Source organism: Cnephaeus nilssonii (assembly GCF_951640355.1).
Source record: "Cnephaeus nilssonii genome assembly, chromosome: 1".
Taxonomy (NCBI): Eukaryota; Metazoa; Chordata; class Mammalia; order Chiroptera; family Vespertilionidae; genus Cnephaeus; species Cnephaeus nilssonii.
Window position 1 is genome coordinate 30,196,053 of NC_137072.1, and position 20,368 is coordinate 30,216,420.

The 20,368-nt window shown below is 39.4% G+C and overlaps 1 protein-coding gene across 3 annotated transcripts in view; it reads left to right on the forward strand.

Annotated features, from left to right (window-relative positions):
* The first annotated feature begins 4,411 nt into the window (after positions 1-4,411).
* The window catches only part of TASOR2 (transcription activation suppressor family member 2), a 93,828-nt gene continuing 77,871 nt past the window's right edge, over positions 4,412-20,368 (forward strand). The window contains exons 1-2 of one of the 3 annotated variants that reach the window (XM_079778782.1): positions 4,413-4,996; positions 7,116-7,242. Coding sequence is in view for 2 of the 3 variants with exons in the window: in XM_079778785.1 (XP_079634911.1) it covers positions 4,936-4,996 (61 nt within the window). In the remaining variant the exon portion in view is untranslated. Of the gene's footprint in view, positions 4,997-7,115; positions 7,243-20,368 lie in introns of all 3 variants that reach the window. The other 2 variants (XM_079778785.1, XM_079778780.1) reach the window with 2 other exon arrangements.

Below are 20,368 nucleotides of genomic sequence, written 5' to 3' on the forward strand. Positions count from 1 at the left end.
CTTTGTTAGATTTCCCCACTTCTACTTTTGTTCTCAGGAATAGATTTATCAAAAATAGCAGACACAACCTCTTTCCCAGTGGGAGAGTAACCACATCCACCACCGCAGATATGTGATCCATGTGCACCATTACAGGTGTGTCCAGTGCACACACACCTGATTTCAAACAACAAAAAAGTATTTTTATTTGCAATCAACATGTTTGTCTTAGAAAAAAAGAATATAGCCCTGGCCAATTTGGCTCAGTAGTGAGAGCGTTGGGGCTGCAGAAGGAAGGGTCACATGTTTAATTTCAGGTCAAGGGCATGTACCTCACTCAATTGCATGTTCCCTAGTAGGGGTGCATGTGGGAGGCAACCAATCGATGTTTCTTTCTCCTCCTCCTTCCCTTCTACTTTTTCTAGAAGTCAATGGAAAAAATATCCATTGAGGGTTAAAGAAAAAAAAATACAGAAATAGCTATGAGATCCAATAAGTGAGTTTAGCAAGTTGCAGAATATAAGGTTGGTCCAGAAAGAAACTCACTACAGACTGATTCATTTGCCTGTCAGCATAACTATTATTGCTCGTCTCACATTCAATTCTTATAAGTATATCTCTAGTGACACATGATTTCGCGCATCTAGGGGAAATGATGAACAACATAGACTGATGAACAAGAACAGAACCAGAAACAAGGAGGCATCGATCGGACTATCGGGCCTCAGAGGGAGGATAGGAGAGGGTGGGGGGAGGGGGGAGAGATAAACCAAAGGTCTTGTGTGCATGCATATGAGCCTAACCAATGGTTAAGTTCAACAGGGGGTTGGGGCATCCATGGGGAGGGGTGTGGGATGGGAATGGGGGGATGAGGACAAATATGTGACACCTTAATCAATAAAGAAATTAAAAAAAATAAAATAAAATGGAAAAATCAATTTTATTTCTATATACTAGCAACAAACCATTGTAAATTAAAACTTTTAAATATCACCAAGACAAAAAGATAAATATAACAAAATGTGTGCAAGACCTATACACTGAAGACTAAAAACATTGCTCAGAGAAATTTTTAAAGATCTAGAGATATCATATTCATGAATTTGAAGATAGAATATTAAGATGTTAATTCTTCACAAATTGAACTATAGTTTAAATCAATCCCAGACAGAATCCTAGCAGTTGTTGTTTTTTAGGTAGAAATTATAAGCTTAATATAAAATTTATAAGGAATTTAAAAGAGAATAACCAAAACATATTTGAAGAAAAGTTGGAAGTAATGCAAATTTAAACCATAATAGTCCCCAGAATAGCTAAAATAAAAAAGTGTTGGCAAACATGTAGAGCAATTAGAATTTTCATACATTGCTTGTGGAAAGTTAACTTGGTAAAACCAATTTGCAAAAATTTTGGCATTATCTATTAAAGTTTAACATATGCCTTCTTTATTGCCACAATAATTCTGCATAATAAATTACCCCAAACTCAGTAGCTTATGACAACAGCATTAATTCTCATACTCACTGATCTTTGGTTATCTAAAATTCTGCTAATATAAAGTGGGTTTGAGCTACAGATTGCATTCCCATTTGCTCCATATATGTTTGTTCTGAGAGCCCTCACTGGAGGAGAATGGCCACATGATACATGGTCTTCTCATGTGCATCATCTGAGCTCAAGAGCCAAATCAAATTACACATGGATCCTTAAGACTCCTGTTCATATCATGTCTGCTCATACTCTATCAGTCAAAAAATTCACATGGCCAAAAGCAAATCAATGGGGTAGAGAAGTAAATTTGGCCAACGGTGGAAAAAAATTTTGTTCATAATTGCCAAAACTGGGAATAACCCAATGCCTATCAACAGTACAATGGATAAAAAAAAAAAGTGCTATATCCACCACTTACATTTAGAGATTTCCCCCACTGGAGGAGTAGAGTGTTCCTTATGAGACCTTTCATAAGCCAAAATGGTGAGAAGTGAAGAGTATCCCCCACTTTCCAAAACATCATGATATTTCACCCTGCTACATTAGTACACTAATGGCTTTTTTCTTTTTTTTTGGTAGTGAAAATAGGTACTAATGTCTTTTATAAAAGTGAAGTGACACAATGCAAACTATTTGAAAGTGAGAGATAATCTGTATATAATGAAAATGAAAGAATCAGTACACACAAAATTATGAATCTCAGAATTTACTCCAAAGAAATCAAGCACAAAATCATTCAATTTATATAAATTTGAAACCACTAACTGATAAAGTTTAGGGATATACAATTATGCAGAAAACTGTCAACTGATGCTTGTTGGTGCCTACAGAAATCCCCAGTTTGGGGTGCGGTGAAGAAGGAAACTTGATTCAGTGCAAAACAACTAAATTGTTGCACAGCACAGCTGTGAGGCAGCTCTGGGATCAGGCCTCTCTCCAGATAGATAGCTCTGTTCTGCTCCCCCTGTCTGCTTCCCTCTACTCGGAGAAAGATGTTCAGTGTTTCTGCTCAGCCAGGGAAACAGTCTTCATTGGAAAGGAAAAGTGCATTCCCAGAGCCAGAGAGAAGCTGACTTATAGACAGAAGTTCCTACTCTAGTCCTTGATTGATCTATCCTTATGCAAATGAGGACTCCAAATCTTCACAGTTTGATTGGTACACTTTCACTTTCTCTTCTCTCTCCCCCCCCCCCCCCCCCCCCCCGCTGTATAGCTGCAAAGGTCCTATTGGATGGGGAAAGCCTCAGTCATGTTGATTGAAATAGGATTCCAGGAACTCCTACATAAGGGTTGGCTCAGATGGCAGAAACACAGTGCAGGCAGGTAGTTCAGTGCAAGCTTCTCCCTGAAGTGCAGTTTGCATGAGAGGCCCCTATGTGAAAAAGGCTGTTAAGCTTTTTAAATATTTTTGCTTTTTAAAAATGTGAGCCTAGTTAAGCTACCAGGAGTCCTTCTCAGGGACCACAAAACCTGATTAAGAAAGGTAAGGAATAGCCCAGCCTGTGTGGCTCAGTGGTGGAGCATGGACTTAGGAACCAGTAGGTCACCATTTGATTCCTGGTCAGGGCACATGCCAGGGTTTTGGGCTCCATCCCCAGTAGGGGGCATGCAGGAGGCAGCCAATCAGTGATTCTCATCATTACTGTTTCTCTCTTCTCCTCTCTCTCTCTCTCTCTCTCTCTCTCTCTCTCTCTCTCCCCACCCTCTTCCTCTCTGTAATCAATAAAAATATATTAAAAAATAAAAAAAGAAAGTTAAGGAAGAGATTACCATGGAAGTTAGAGTAGTGGTTTGGTTTGTCGATAGGGAAAGGTTGGGAGGTGGCACAAGAGAGAGTGTCTGGGGTTTTGGCAACGTCCTATTTCTTGACCAGGTTGGTGGTTTCATAAGTGATAAGTCATAGAATTGTATATTTTGGTTTTGTGTATTTCAAAATATCTATTTTATTCTCTTCTTCTACAGCCAACCTTCTTCAGTTCCTGAACACAATTTCACTTCTAGGGCCTTTGCACTTTTGTCCTTTTGCTTGGAAAGCTCTTCCTCCACATCTTCCAAGGACTAGCTTGGTCTGTTTTTATCATTGAAGTTTGACGGAGAATGTCCTTTTCAGGGAGATCCTGTATCTGTGCCTGTTCTGCCCCTGGCCTCCAGCCTCCAACCTCATCCTTCAACATTCCCAGCTTGGTTTCACAGCAGCATTGTTCAATGAAATTCTATTTTTGCTGCGGTGGTGATAGCGGTAATTTACTCCTGTTTGTCATACACCTCTAGAATAAGTTTCATCAGGTGCAGGGTCCTTGTCTAGCTTGTACATGACTGTAATCCTAGTGCCTAATGAAGCATCTGGCCACAGTAACCAGGAAAAGATGCCATTTAATGAATATTTCTATACCCAACATGTGGCACAGGACCTGTTTCATGGTGTCGCATGTAGTACTCAATACCTCTCATTGGTAGAATTAGTGCTACTTGTGGTCCCTTTGGCTCTCTGCAGATTATAAACTTCTAGAAGGAACAACCACGTAAACAAATATTACATAGATTTAACATTTATTAAATTACAAGGACCAGATTTCGTAAATGTCGCTTTCGAGCAAGATAAAACAAGCCTCACAGGGCCAGCTTCAGGGAGCAACGAAGGAGAGGCAAAGACTCCACACCGAAGAGAGAGTGACTCCCTCAGCCCGTCACAGGGGCGCCTCCGCGTCCTCGCCTGCGCGATCGACGGCTCTCAAGCCCCGCGAGAAGACCCGCCAGGAGGCTGCGCGCTCCAAATCCCGTTGTCCAATCCCGGAGCGCTCGGCAGCACTGCGCCTGCGCAGAGGCGAAAAGCGAGCGCCGCGTGGACGTCAGTCCCAGCCTGCGCCTGCGCGTCTCCTTCTCTCGGTGATTGGCTTCTACCTTTAGTAAGTATGTTGCAGTTCAGTTTTCACTTTCTCTTCCCCCCGCCCTCCTTCCTGAGGCCATGGGGTTTTACTTCCGGTTGCCAGCGCCGTCACTGGGAGTCGACCTGTTCCCTCCGATCGCGAGGCGTCTCGGGGGTCGGTTCCTTTCTGTGATCCTCTGAGGGAGGGGCGACGCTTGGCTGACTAGCGCGGCGGGGCCTGCAGGCTCCGAGCCTGGACGCCGGGCCGCGTTCCACCCGCCTGCGCATCGGGCCCGCCCTGCAAGGCCAGGGCCGTCCTCCCGAAGCTCGCGGCACGAGGGCGGATAGAAGGACGGGCTGCGACGTGGAGGGTCCTGCGCGCCTCTGACGAGCTTGTGCTAACCCGGGAGTCGAGGGGCCATTGGACATCCGGGAGGAGGGGGAGTCCCGCAAAAAAAGCGACTCAAAGGCTCCCTTGCCAGGAAGGAGGCAAAGAAAGCGGCATATTAACAAGGTCCGAAAATATCTCTGGCACCTTTGGCCGGGAGGGATCGAGAGAAAGGAAGCGCGTGTGTGAGGAGCGGACAGCATATAAAAGCATGGAGAAGACATTGAAGAATAACCCCAAAATCTCGGGGGCCGCGCCAGCACAAAGGACAGGTAAAACTTCCCCCGTGTGGACGCTTGGGTTTGTGGACCTTCGTAGACAGCTGGCTACGGTGCATGGCGTAGTTGCTTCGGCGTTTGTGGCGTAGCTATTGTAATTAAAAATTTTTTAAATTGTATTTGCATGCTTTTTGTGAATGATTAATGACTGACGCATCTTGCCTATTTGCCCTGCTCTAGGGTAAGGGGTAGGAGGGGATGGAATTTTCAGAGTCGTTTTTGCTTTGCTGCTTTTTAAGTTTCTCCACCTGATACCACTTGTGGCCATTCTCAGTATCATCATAATTTGTTTCTGGAAAGTCAGCGTTTTACAAGTTGGTATAAGGTTTCAGAATTTACCTTTCCCCTTTTTGAGGCAGAAAGTCTGGAACGGTGTAAGCATTTCCTTTGAGTTGCTTGTTAGAGGACAGTTTCATCTTTATGGACATTATAGTAAATAAACCTTTGCTTATTTGGTTTGGAATGGCTGTTAATTTTCTAAATGTTCTCTATAAACCCTGAACCACACGTTCTTTCTGTAGAGACTTCATGGCAGTGTGTGACCCTTTCTTTTTTAAAGTAGGTGTAAAAGGACAAGTCTGTCCATGGGGAGGCTTATTTAGCAACCAACCGAAGTAGCGTCGTAATATTTTGGTACGTGCAACCCCGCTGTTTATCTGAGGGTGGCACCAAGCCGCATTTTGTGAGAGAACTTGGCAGATTAGCCTCAAAATTTGAAGACGATACGTTGAAAATTCTCAAGTTTAATGTAATCACCGTTTGTCTGTTTGAAATCCAAAAATTTAAATATACCTCCCTGACTCTTCTTTATTATCCCTGTAAGGTAAAATTTGAATGGTAAGGCTTATGAAAATATATTCTAAACTTAGGTGTTGTAGAAGTTTATGGTGTTATTGTAGTTATATTAATGTTTTCCTGAAAAAAGGGTGTGTATATATTTAATATTATAGGATCTGAGATTGGTAGTAAGCCTACTCAGGAGGTTTATAACAAAGCAGATACTCCTTGATAGTGTAAGAATACTCTTGTGTTGAAAAACTGCCTTTTGGAACTAGCTAGCACTATACAGTATGTTCAGTACATAAGTAAATAACCCACACTAAAGAAAAATAAAAAAGTGACTGTACACAATTATTTTAGAAAGACAAAGAGCAGTGTTTGAAATTTTGTGTTTTCAGGACATTTGCCCAAATGTTACCAAATTCTCTCTTTAAAAATATTTTTTATTGATTTTAGAGGGGAAGGGAGAAAGAGAAACATCAATGATAAGAGAATAATCGATTGGCTGCCTCCTGCACGCCCCCTACTGGGGATGGAGCCCTCAACCCGGCCTGTGCCCTAACTGGGAATCAAACCCTGACCTCTTGGTTTATGGGTCCACACTCAACCACCAAGCCACAGTGGCTGGGCGGATATTACCAGTTCTCTTTAAAAACTGTATTATGAGCATCTCCTGTAATCCAAACATGGTTGCTTAAATGAATTACAATCTGCAGTACCCAAAAACTTGCTTGAGACATAGCCATTTGATATAAATGCAGTATGATATCTATTTAGTATAATTAAGTAGATATGGCATCTATCAAGTGAGTCTTTCATCCCTTTTTGAATGGATGCTTAAGTTATTTTCAAGTTTTTTTCTCTGTAACGATGCTGCAGTGATTATCTTTTTTGCTATTATAAACAATGCTTTATATGCTCATGATAATATTTCTGTAGAATTGATTCCCTATGAGAATACTGGATAATAATACTGTTAACTGGCCCTCAAATTATTGTAGCTTTTATAGTTGCTAAAACGGTGTGTTTTTATCTTTCTGCTAGTCAGCACTGGATGGTAACTTTATTTCTTTAATATCTTACTAATTTTCTAGTAATTGAAAATAAAATGTCATTTTAATTTTTATCATCCTTGGATAACAAGAAAGTTAAACATTTTTGGCCAGATCATATCCTTTGCTTGTTTATTTGGGGGGGGGGGGGGGGGATTCTGAACTCTTCTTTGACCTATATATCTGTTACCACACTGTTTTAATTATTGTAACTTTATAACATACTTTGATACTTTCTTTTGAAAAAAGTTTTGGGCTCTTCTTTTGCATATTTCTTCCAGATGAAATTTAGAATCATCTTTTCAAGTTCTATAGAAAATCTTGTTGGGATGTTGTTTGTGATTGCATTGAATTCATAGATTAATTTGAGAAGAGACATCCTTTGAGTTTTTCCTTCTAGGAGAATAGGTATGTCTCCTTGTTTCTTATATTACAATTTTTGTTGTGAAATATATATGTGTACTGTAAAAAAGAAAAGTATGTGTGTACTCAGCTTAATAGAACACTGCAAGTACCTTAGAAGCCTTTAGCATGTGCCTCTCCCTAGAAGCAAAGTATTCCCTGCCCCATCACCATGGTCATTCTGAATTTTGTGTTAATTACTCTATTGCCTTCCTTTATAGTTTTATTGTACTGTTTACTTTCATCTGTTTTTTAACTTTATTTAAATAGAATCATACTGTATATTCTGTAAATTACTTTTGTTAAACATTAAACATGTGCCCATAGTTCAGTAATTCAGAAACTTTTTTGGGCTCAGGACTTCTTTACACTTTTAAAAACTATTGAGGACCCCAAAGACTTTTTGTGTCTGTGGATTATATCATATTAGACATTAAAACTAGCCAGTTTTAAGTACATCGAGCATCTATTTGTATATTTACAGCAATAATAAAAATAAACCGATTATACCTTAACATAAATAACATTTTAATGAAAAGTAACTATTTTCCAAAACAAAAAATATTCGTGACAAGAGTGGCTTTGTTTTCCATTTTTGCAAATATCTTTGATAATTAGTCTCTCTTGTCTGCTTCTGCATTCAATCTGTTGCAATATATTGTTTTGGTTTAAGTATATGAAGTTGGTTGCAAATATCTTTTTTCACTTTGTGGTGGTATTTTTTTATGAGCAGAAGTTCTGGATTTAAAAATTTTTTATTTCATGTCTGTATAATTGGAATTGTTACTGGTGTGTAATTTGGAATATAAATATAATTGAACTTTTTCTCTTGTAGATAATCAGTTGTGGTAGAAATTACCATTGAACCCATTTAGGTCTGACGTTTTGCTAGTAGCAGATTTTGACTAGTGATGTAATGTCTTTAATGGTTACAGGATTACTCTTGATTTCTTTTTTTAATTTTGTCAGTCGTGGTAAGTTAGATTTTTCTAGGACTCTGTCCATATTGTCTAAATTTTTAGTATTTATTGGCACAGAGTTGTTAAAAGTGCCCTCTTGCCCTGACCATTTTGGCTCAGTGGATAGAGCATCAGCCTGTGGACTGAAAGGTCCCAGGTTTGATTCTGGTCAAGGGCATGTACCTTGGTTTCAGGAACATCCCCAGTAGGGTGTGCAGGAGGCAGCTGATGTTTCTAACTCTCTAACCCTCTCCCTTCCTCTCTGTAAAAAAATCAATGAAATATATTTTTTAAAATAATAATAAAATAAAAGTGCCCTCTTACTATCAATGTCTGAAGCATGTGTAATTATGTCTCCTTTTTTCATTTCTAATATTGAATATTTTGTTCCAGTTTCCCCCTCCCCCCTTTCTGTTAATTCATTTTGCCTGTAGCTTATCAGTTAGGATTATCTTCTCATTGACTTTTTTTTTTTTTTTTTTTTTTGCTTTGTGGTTATCTCTATCAAATATTCCTTTTTTGTGTTAATAAGTTTAAAAAAACACAAAAAATAGACTACAGTAATCCTATCTAATAAAGAGGGAATATGCAAATTGACCATCATGCCATCACAAAGATGTCAGTGCCCATAGCCACAAGATGGCAGTGCCCAGTCCCCTCAGCCCTGCCGGAGTCCCCCAGTCCTTTTAACCATGTGGCAGGGGTGGGTGGCGATGGCAGGCGTGTGGTGTGGCGGGACCTGCCCTCAGCGCTCCTTGCGCCTGCCACCGGAGTCCCACAGTCCTTTCAGCTCAGCTGCAGGGGTGTGGGGGGGGGGGTGCGGGGGGAGCATCAGGCGCATGGTGCAGCTGGCCCCACCCTCAGCCGCCCAGGGCCGCTCGAGGCTCAGGTAACCAGAGCTGGCCGAGGCTTGCACTGCCAGCAGTAGCAGCAGCTGAGGTGTGATGGGGGCGTCACCTTCCCCTGATCACCGGGTCACCTCCCGCCCTTGAGGGCTCCTGGACGGTAAGGGGGCAGGCAGGCTGAGGGACCCCCACCTCCAGTGCATGAATTTTCATGCACTGGGCCTCTGGTTATCTTTCTAAGGCTTCTTTCAGTTCTGACACTGACTCTCTACAAACTGCCTTACTGGAGGCTTGGTATGTACGAGGCATTGGACACTGCACTAGATAACTTATCAAATTCCTTTTTGTTGCCATGAAGAGGCATTTACCCTAGTATTTATTAGTAAGGAAGCATAAAAGTTAATATAACTTCTGTGAAAACTTGAAACTTAGAATACAGTAAAACTTCGATATAACAGACTAATTTGGACAAGGGGTGTCCATTAAAGCCAAAAGTCTATTATATAATAAAGTAGTTTTTCTGAATGCATATGTTAAAAAATTGACAAATTAAATGTAGACACGTTTATGTAATTAAAATTAAGTATGTGTGAAAAATTTAATTTCACCATAATGTTTTCTATATATATTCTGTAATTTTAAATTTATACTGTGTAGGTCTAGTTAAATGTGTGCATTCACCATCATTGAGAGTAAACAAATGCACATAGCTGGGGTGTGGCTTAGCACACATTGGAACACCAGGCCAGCAGGAGTTAAAACTGCTGCAGATGCCTAGCTGGCTGGCGTGGCTCAGTGGTTGAGCTGGCTCAGTGGTTGAGTGTTGACCTATGAACCAGGAGGTCACGTGGGGGGCATGCAGGAGGCAGGCGATCAATGATTTTTCTCTCATCATTGATGTTTCTGTTCCTCTCCCTCTCCTTTCCTCTCAAATCAATTTTTAAAAACTGCTGTATTATTTCCTGAGATGCAGTGTGATCACGTGCTAATCATTTGCTAATCTTTCACCGAACATTGCTTACAAGCAGAGACTCTTGGATTTAAATTTATGTAGACTGTAGTTGTAGATATGTTATATTTATTTATGTCAATGAAATTACAGTGCTTTTTTTCCAAGTATGGCTTATTTACTAGAATTTGTTAAAAATAACAGTAAAAGAATAACAAAAACCCCCTATTAATTTATTTATAAGCAAATCTTGGTTAAAAGCATTTTTAAATTAACAGTAATTATTCACATAAGATATGCAAACCACACCTGTTAAATTTGAAGTCTGTTAAATTGAGGCATGCAAAATCTAGGGATTACTGTATTCTGAGAGAGCTTTAGTGTCATATTCACTCTTAAAGACTGTGGGGATTTTCTAATGCAATTTTAAAACAATTTTAGCTGGGACATATAACCTATTTACATTTACTACAATAGCTCCTGTTTTGTGCTTTCTATTTATCCTGGGTGTTCTATATTTATTTTCTCTCCTTTTTGTTATTGTTAAATATTGATTTAATATCTTTTATCATTCCATTTTTGTCTTATACTAGTTTGGAAAGTGTACTTTTTTCTTTTATAGTTATTTTAGAAATATGCATCTTTGACTTATTCAAAATCTAAAATTAACTGATAACTTTACTGTCCTCTGATACAATACAAGAATCTTAGAAGTTTAACTTCATTCAACCCTTCATGACTGTGTGTTACTATCAGATATTTAAGCTAGAGGCCCCATGCATGAAAATTCGTGCCCCTGGAGCGGGCCTAAGCACCAGTCTGGCCTTCCTCTGTGGGAGGCGACCAGGCAAGCCTATCGGGGCGATCGGGCGCCATCGACCCTCTGCTGCAGCTGGTCACCGCTGCCCAACCCCCCCCCCCCACCCCCAATCGCTCTCCCCTCCCTCTGCCTGCTGGCACGCATCTCGGCTGGCCTGGCGCATCTCGGCTGGCCTGGCGCCAACTGCTCACCAGCCCCACCCCCCACCGACCAGTCGTTCCACCGTTCGGTCGTTCTACCGTTCAGTCTATTTGCATATTATGCTTTTATTATATAGGATTTTTAAAAGTATTCTTAGTAGAGGGAGACCTGTTTAGAGTTGTTATTGTGTTTTAGTCAGTGCTTATGTACATTTCCGCATTTTTACTGCTTTCTCTATTCATTGCTTCCTTTATTAATTTCTTTATTGATTAAGGTGTTACATATGTTTTAGACCATCCATCTAGGGCCATTTATGGAAGATATTTTTGCTGAATATAGAATTTTAGTTTGTCAGTCCTTTTTTTATTCTTTTTTTAAATTTTTTTAGTCCATTGAAGATCTCATTCCTCTGTCTTTTGGTTTTCATTATTGCTATTGAAAAGTCAGCTATCAGTCTCTCTACCTTTTTCTCTAGCTACTTTTTTCTCTTTGTCTTTAGTTTTCATTATTGCTATTGAAAAGTCACCTATCAGTCTCTCCACCTTTTTCTCTAGCTACTTTTTTCTCTTTGTCTTTAGTTTTCTGCTGTTTTGCTGTAGTATTGTTGCTTGTGATTATTTGGTTTCTTAAATCTATACATTGGAGGTGCTTTGAAATGTATTTATTGGCTATTCATAATTCCTGAATTGTGAATTTCCATTTTTATATTCTATTGACTTATCTATCTTAATGTATAAATAAATCTTTGCTAAATAACATAGTATATATTTTTCTGCTGGTCTTTTGCTTTGCTTTTGACTTTGTTTTCCACAGCTTTCCCAATAGAATGCATTAACAAACTTATGGATTTTTGATAATCTGATAAGTAAAAAGTAAAACTTGATAATAAAACTCGGTGACTTGCCCTGGGTGTGTTGCTCAGTTGATTGGAGCATTGTCCCATACACCAAAAGGTTGCATGTTCGATTCCTAGTCAGAGCACATGCTTAGGTTGCAATTTGGTCCGGGTCTGGGTGGGTACTGGAGGCAACCAATTGATGTTTCCTCTCCATCAAAAAACAAACAAACAATATCCAAAATGCAAAACTCTGGGAATTGTCTTTTGGGAGAAGGGGTAGGACTATGACTAATTGTTTTTTCCTCATAATTTGTTTATTCAAATGTTTCTTCCATTAGACCAGTGTTGATAAATTATATTCTTACATTTTCAAATTTACTAGTATAAATAGTGTATGCAAATTTTAAGAGTCTTTTCCTTATATTTGTAGTAATAGCCTTCTTTTTGTTCCTGATATTTAAATTCCTTCTTTTTTTAATTTTTATTATTACTTTTTAAATATACTTTTATTGATTTTAGAGAGGAAGGGAGAAGGATAGAAAGATAGAAACATCAATGATGTGAGAGAATCATTGATTAGCTGCCTCCTGCACATGCCCTACTGGGGACTGAGCCGGCAACCCAGGCATATGCCCTTGGCCGGAATCGAACCTGGGACCCTTCAGTCCATAGGCCAACGCTCTTATCCACTGAGCCAAATCAGCTAGGGCTAAATTTTTTCTTTATTATATTTGCTAAAAGATTATCCTATATAATAAAAGGCTAGTATGCAAATCAATCAAAACGACTGGTTGCTATGACATACACTGACCACCAGGGAGCAGATGCTCAATGCAGGAGATGCCCCCTGGTGGTCAGTGCGCTCCCACAGGGCGAGCACCACTCAGCCAGAAGTGGGCCTAAGCCATCAGTTGGACATCCCCCAAGGGCTCCTGGACTGCGAGAGGGTGCAGGCCGAGCTGAGGGACCACACCCCCCCTCCCCCCAGTGCACGAATGTCGTGCACCGGGCCTCTAGTCTAATATATTTCAAAAGAACCAGCTTCTGTTTTTATTGATTAACTCAATTGGGATTTTGTTTTTAAATTTGTCTCTCTTTTTTTTTAGTTACTACTTTCATTATAAGAAATGTGTCTGGGGCATACTTTCTGTTTTCTCTTAATATTTTAATAATACTTAATTGAAGAACTAAATCCCTAGCTAATATTCTGTGTGAAGACTCACTACCCTTTTGGCATGGTGAAATAGATCCTGTTAATTACCTTTGGGTACACCTGCTCCCTTATTAGGAGAAAGAATATTCAAGACCCCAGTTCTTGAGGCCTGGCTTCACCCTGTGGTTATCTTCTGCTTCTCTGTGAGCCACCTTTAGTGAACAGGACTGTTCTGTGCTCAGGGCGTTTGAGATGGAGTGTATCTAGGAGTGGTTGCAATTTCAAAAACAAAAAGCTTCCTTGTGGCATGGATAAGGTATCACTTTCTCTTTTGTCATATGTAATAATTAAAAGAATTCAAAGCAGGTCTTAAAATGTAATTATGAGAGAAATTTGTCCTTAAATTTTCTTGTAAGAGGGACAAAACTACTTAATATCTTCGTAATAAATACATTAATGCGGCCATTTCATTGCAGACTGATAGTTTAATGCTAAAGCACAAATTAATAAGACAAGTTTAAAATGGGGAGCCAGAACAGAGGTCAATTACTTTATATATAAAGATGCCTAAAAATGTCACTATGTAAACTTTGAAGTGATTCTAATGAAAGGTTTTTACATGGAAAAGTATGGTTTCCAAAGAAACTGCTGACTTTTTATACAATGTAGATAAAAGATTATAAGCATCTGTTTGATATGCAAAAATACTTTCTGCAGTTGGATTGGATTTTAGAATATTAAAACAATATTCAAAAACTGAATATTAAATTCAAAATTAATCCACAGTTAAATGAAAAAGTCATATTACTTACAACTATAACTTATTTTACACAGTGGATATAAATCCAAAAAATATTTTTTTCTAAAAGAGGCACCATTGGGTATACTAAATATCCAAAGTGAATTTGTTATTTTAAATAGTATATAATTAATTTATATGATTCTTTAACTATTTTAGTAGTTTGCTTTGTGAGCTCAGATTTTCCTGTATTCTATATGTACAGCACAATAGCAGTGATGATTCTCCAGAATCTCCTGATTTCCTCTAGCAAATGCAGATGCTGTCAGCAAATGCATGTTGATGTCTGAGGTTACTTGGTTAAAACATGAGTCAAGAGTAAACATGTCCTTAGGTCAGGCCAAATACTTAATTCTCTCCTCCCCATTCAATTTTATTTTTGGTGAGTTTTGTTAAGGCCTCATTGCTTAGTGGGAAGGACTAGCATCCCCACCACAACCCCATGTGCTGGTGGCACTAGCATCTCTTGGGGATATTCAACAGTCCTTTTATTTTTGTAAATTGTACAACAAAGCCCCATGACCGTAGTTGGTGAGTTTATTTGAAGATAATGGAAAAGCTTAATAGAGGCAAATTAGAATAATATCGGGTCACTGTAGTGAAAAGACATGGATTTCAAATTCGGTCTGGGATTAACACTGACCTTGTTAGTGGGTGCCTGCGGACAAGACCCTCCAGGAAATTGAAGCTTGGAGAGGTCATTGTAAAATAACGTCCACCTTTGGGTATTGGAGGACCTAAAAAACAGAAGACCAAAGGCACTATGCTTGCTTGCCTGCTCTCAGACCAGACTGCAGCTCCCCACGACTCCCCTACCTAGGTCTTTCGCCAGCTCGCGGTTGGTCGCCCTCGTTGAGTTTTAAAAGGCGCCATCCCGTGCCGCCCCCGTGGCAGCCTGGTCCCGCGGCTGGCAACCTCACTGGCCTTCACTGGCGGCAGGTCCGGTGGCGCATCGGCACAGCCCCCTCCCCCACTCACCATGAGGTGAGGAGGGCTGGCGGGGCCCCCACCCCCAGCTCTGGCTCTCCTCTGCTGCCTGGGGCACCTAAATGGTCGGCGAGCTGCCTGCCAGAGCTGCCTACCAAAGCGCTTGGGTACAGAGGAGACTGAGAGAAGGAATAGGCTAAAATGCCGTACCGGCAGGGGGCTTTAGGGAGTGACTTTGGTGGGGCCATCGAGATGAGAGAGGTGACACACGCCACACACGGTTGTATGGTTCTTGAAGGTTTACTGAGTGCCTTTGTTCCTAACTCCTTATTGGATTCTGTGAGTATGGTAGTGGGGAAACCCTTGCAGAACTGCTAGAGAGATGGCATCACTTCTTACATCATTTCTGGGTGTGTAGATTTGCTATATTTTTGGTCATTTTTTGAAATATAAAACTGACTCCAAATGGGCTTTGCATTGCAGATAACCAGGGATATCTTGGATTTTATTTCTTCTGTGCATGATTATTTTGATATTGGAAAACTTTAAAACTTTTGTATATGACATTTAAAAATTTTTTATGAATATCATACATTTCTCATTCTATAGTATTTTCTGTTTTTAAATTTATTTTATTATTTTTTCCATCACCATTTATCCCCCCCATATCCTCTTCAATGCGAGGACCAATGCTCTAACTACTGAGCCACGTTGGCCAGGACTAATTCATTTTTAACACACTTTATTGCCATATAATTAATATAGCATGCAATTCACCCATTTAAAGTGTACAATTCCATGACTTTTAGCATATTCAGAGTTGTGCAACCCACTTTATCACCACTAACATTTTTAGAACACTTTCATTACCTCCAAAAGAAACCCGGTACCCCTTAACCATCCTCCTCACCCCTCTTGTTCCCTACCCTCAGGCCTAGCCATTACTAATTTACTTTCTCTCTCTATAGCCTTGCCTATACTAGATCATTTCATAAAAAAAAAAGAATCATACAATATGTGGTCTTTGTGACTGGCTTAGGTTCATTCATTCGTAGCATATACTTCATTCCTTTTTATGGCCAAATATTTTATTTCATGGATATATCACATTTTTAATCCAATCATCAACTAATGGACATTTGGGTCATTTCTACTTTGGGGCTATTATGAATAATCGTGCTATAAACATTCATGTACAGGTTTTTGTGTGAGCATGTTATTTCTTTTGGGTAGGGGAACTGCTAAATCATATGGTAAACATGTTTACGCGTTTGAGGAACTACTAAACTGTTCTCCAAAGTGGCTGTACCACTTTACATTCCCACCAGGTATATATGGGAAGTTCTAATTTCTCCACATTGTTGCTGACACTTAGCTTTCTGATTACAATCATCCTAGTAGGTATGGAAGTGATGTATTCATTTATTTATTTTTAAATGTATATTGGAATTTTAGGTTGCATTTTTCACCTACTTGAAGAGGTGAGAAGATCTTTTTCATAAGATCCAGACAGTAAATATTCTAGGATTATGTGTCACACAGTCTCTGTAACAAATAGTCATTTTTGCGGGTGAAACATAATAGGGGAGACCACACATGATCTACTTTGTGGCCATCCCCCCCCCCATCATTTGTAGAAAATTGTGGTTCCCCCACCCCATAACCTTTTTTTTGTGTGTGATATATTTGTATCAATTAACTATTGCTTAGTAACAAACCATCCCAAAATACAGCGGCATAATCACAATCATTTACTGTTACATTTCTACAGTATTGGCTGAATTAGGCTTGTAGAGAGTGGAACTGTATACTTTATATCCCTCATCTACCAATAAGCTAGCAGGGGCATGCTTTTCTCATGGAAACTGCAAAGGTACAGAGAACAAGTGGAAATACCCAAGTCCTCTTAAGGCATATTAGGCCTGAAACTGACATGCTGTCACTTCTACCTGATATTATTGACCAAAGCAAGTCGCATAGCCAAACCCAAAATCATGAGGAAATGAGAGATACTGTTAGTGGGAAGAACTGCAGAGTCATGACAGGAATATAAGAAGTAAAACCCTGGGGTACATAACTAATAAAACATGGCTGTTGGCACACAGCGGTTGAGCATCAACCCATGAACCAGGAGGTCATGGTTTAATTTCTGGTCAGGGCATATGCCAGGGCTGTGGTCTCAAATCCCAGTAGGGGGCGTGCAGGAGGCAGCTGGTCAATGATTCTCTCTCATGATTTTCTCCCTATCCCACATCCTTCCTCTTTGAAATCAATAAAAAGAAAATGGGAGAGAAAAAGAAACATCAGTGTCACAGAGAAGCATTGATCGTTTGTTTGCCTGGGTTGGATCAAACCCCAACCCAGCTATATGCCCCGACCGGGAATTGAACCAACAACCTTTTGGTGCACAGGACAGGTATGTGCTGCCGCAGTGCACGTATAGCAACCTATCGTTCCAGTCGCTTGGCTTTTATATATATGGATTTTTTTAAAATATATTTTATTGATTTTTTTACAGAGAGGAAGGGAGAAGGATAAAGAGTTAGAAACATCAATGAGAGAGAAACATCAATCAGTTTTAATTAATTTTAATTTAAGTATAGTTGGTATACAGTCTTATATTGGTTATATTAATTTCAGGTGTACAATATAGTGATTCAACATTTTTATACTTTACAGTGTGATCACCCCACTAATTCTAATCATCTGTCACCATGTAATCTTATCACAATATTTTTAGTGTATTCCCCTTCCACTTTTCATCCATCCTCTCAGCTCTTCCTTCTGGTAACTGTTCCTTTGATCTCTGTTTCTATGAGTCTGTTCTTGTTTTGCTTGTTTTGTTTTAAGATTCCACATATAAATGAAACCTTATGGTATTTTTCTTTCTCTGCCTGACTTACTTCACTTAGCATAATACACTCTAGGTCAGTGGTCGCCAACCTTTTGGACCTCATGGACCACCAGTGGTCCACAGACTACCGGTTGGTGGCCACTGCTCTAGATCATCCACATTGTTGCAAATAGCAAGATTTTATCTTTTTTATTGGTGTCTAATATTTGTGTGTGTGTACACACGCGCGCGCGCATGCGGTACCTCTTCCTTATCCATTCATATATCGATGGACACCTAGGTTATTTCTATATCTTCGCTATTATAAATAAGTAGAGGCCCGGTGCATGAAAATTTGTGCACTCAGAGGGGGCAGGGTCCCTCAGCCTGGACTGTGCCCTCTCACAGTCCAAGAGCCCTTAGGGGATGTCTGACTGACAGCTTAGGCCCACTCAGTATTTTCAACTTTCTCTCTTTTTTTTCATTAACCCTTTGCACTCGCTTGCTTTTTTCTCGAGCTGCTACTGATGCTAACTGTGTTGAGTCACACTTGACATCTGAGTGCAAAAGGTTAATCCTCAGCCAAGGATATTTTTCCCATTGATTTTTAGAGAGTGGAAGGGAGGGGAGAGAGAGAGAAAGAGAAAGATTGGTTGCCTTCCTCCCCCTATCCAGGGTGGGGAATGAATCCGCAACCCAGGTATGTGTCCCTGACTAGGAAATCGAACCATTGACCCTTCTGCACTCAGGCTGAAGTTCGAGTGCAAAAGGTTAATCCTCAGCCAAGGATATTTTTCCCATTGATTTTTAGAGAGTGGAAGGGAGGGGAGAGAGAGAGAAAGAGAAAGATTGGTTGCCTTCCTCCCCCTATCCAGGGTGGGGAATGAATCCGCAACCCAGGTATGTGTCCCTGACTAGGAAATCGAACCATTGACCCTTCTGCACTCAGGCTGAAGTTCTACCACTGAGCAACACCTGCCAGAGCTATATTCAACTTTTTTTTTTTTCAAGCTGGATTCTGAGTAGGGGATATGTATGATCTCTCCCTCCATCTCCCTCTCCTCCCTTTCTTTCTCTAAAATCAATAAAAATATTTTTAAAGACTTTTTTCCTATGATCTTTTTCTAGAAATGTTATAGTTTTAGCTGTTAAGTTTAAGACTATGATTCATTTCCAGTTGAATTTTATGGGTTGAGTTAGGGCCCAGGGTTTATGGATTTTTCCATTTGGGTTGTTATAGCACAATTTGTTGTAAAAATGATTTTTCCCTATTGAAGTATGTTGGCAGTGTTGCTGAAAATCAGTATCTGAATTGTCTATGCTGTTTCTTTGATCTGTAGGTATTATCTTTACATCAATTCCACAGTCTTGACTACTTTAGCTTTGTAGTAATTCTTAAACTCAGTCCTTCAACTTTGTTTTTCTCTAAAATTATTTTGGCTGTTCTAAATCATTTGGATTCCCATATGAGTTTTAAAATCAGGTCATCAGTTTCTGCAAACTGGAATTGTGTTGAATATCTGTAGATCAGTGTTTTATCTCAGCATCCTCCAACAAGGTCACAAAGCTAGTAGAGAGCACAAGTACAGATTGAAGCTGGACCACATAGTGCTCCACAAAGGAGCTCTCCAAAAACACTTGATGTATCTATCTATTCAGAGGTTATTTTTAGTTCTGTAGTACAATTTTAGGCTGAAATACTAATTGGTAACTGAATATTAAGCATATGCAATTTGAAAGTCAGAAAAACAAAACGTTGTGTAAGAAAGGAAATTGACTACCCATTGTGGCTCACTCATGATTAATGTGTACAATTTAGTGCAACATTGAATACTGATTTAATAAAAATAATGATATTACTATGAGAGGATGGGAAGAAGTGTATTTTTATGTGTGTGTGGAAAGGTGTTTTTCATTAAAGGAATATCTAAAGTTTATACAGGTATTTTATTTAGAAACATGGAGTTATACCAGAAGACACAGCTAAAGTTGAAAGTGGTCACCTAAGAGAATTGAAAATAGGGTGCCCTGGGAGGGTAGGGGCAATGACTGATAAGCCTAGTGGCATTTGGCCTTTTATTCAGTGTATATACTTTGTTGAAATTTATTTTTTTAAAAGAAGGGGAAGAAAGATTAAATAGCTTTCTTGTTCTGACACATTCCTGTCACAAAGCTAGAAAGTCACAAAGCTAGAAAGACCTGGGTTCAAAATCTTGTCTTTCCAAGTCCTTTGATTCCAGAGTCCATGTCCTTAATCACCTCCCTTTAGTCTGAAGAGGAGATTGTCCTGAACACAATTGTTTCACACATAATTCTGAAATTATGACCTAAATGTTAAAGACTACCAGCAAACAGGTCTTCAGTTTTCTCCGCTTCTCCCCAGCTCTAGTGCAGAGCTATACATTTAAAAGGACTGTGGTAGATTATCTGTGGAACACTTATGAAGAAAGGAGTGGAAATATGAAAATTAGACTATATGTAACTAAAGAGGGATATTACATGAATAAGTAATAAGAATCAAGGGTATTTTGCCCTTGTGCCTGGGAGAAGGTAGATTTTATTGAGAAGGTGGAAATCAAGCAGTTAGAGACTTTAAATACCTTATACAGTGAACCCTTGATTTTTGGGGGCCTCGATTTAACAGACAAAATTTCTGGTCTGTATGTCACATGTGAAAATTAACAGGTTGGGCTTTTTGTTATTAATTCATTGTTATTTTTAACAAATTTTAGTTAATAGGCCATATGTTGGAAGAATTAGAGTAATACATATAGAAAACTTTTTGGTGAAATTAAACTTTTCATACATAATTTTAATTACACAAATGTGACTACTACCTAAGTAAAAACAGGTAAACTCACTAATTTG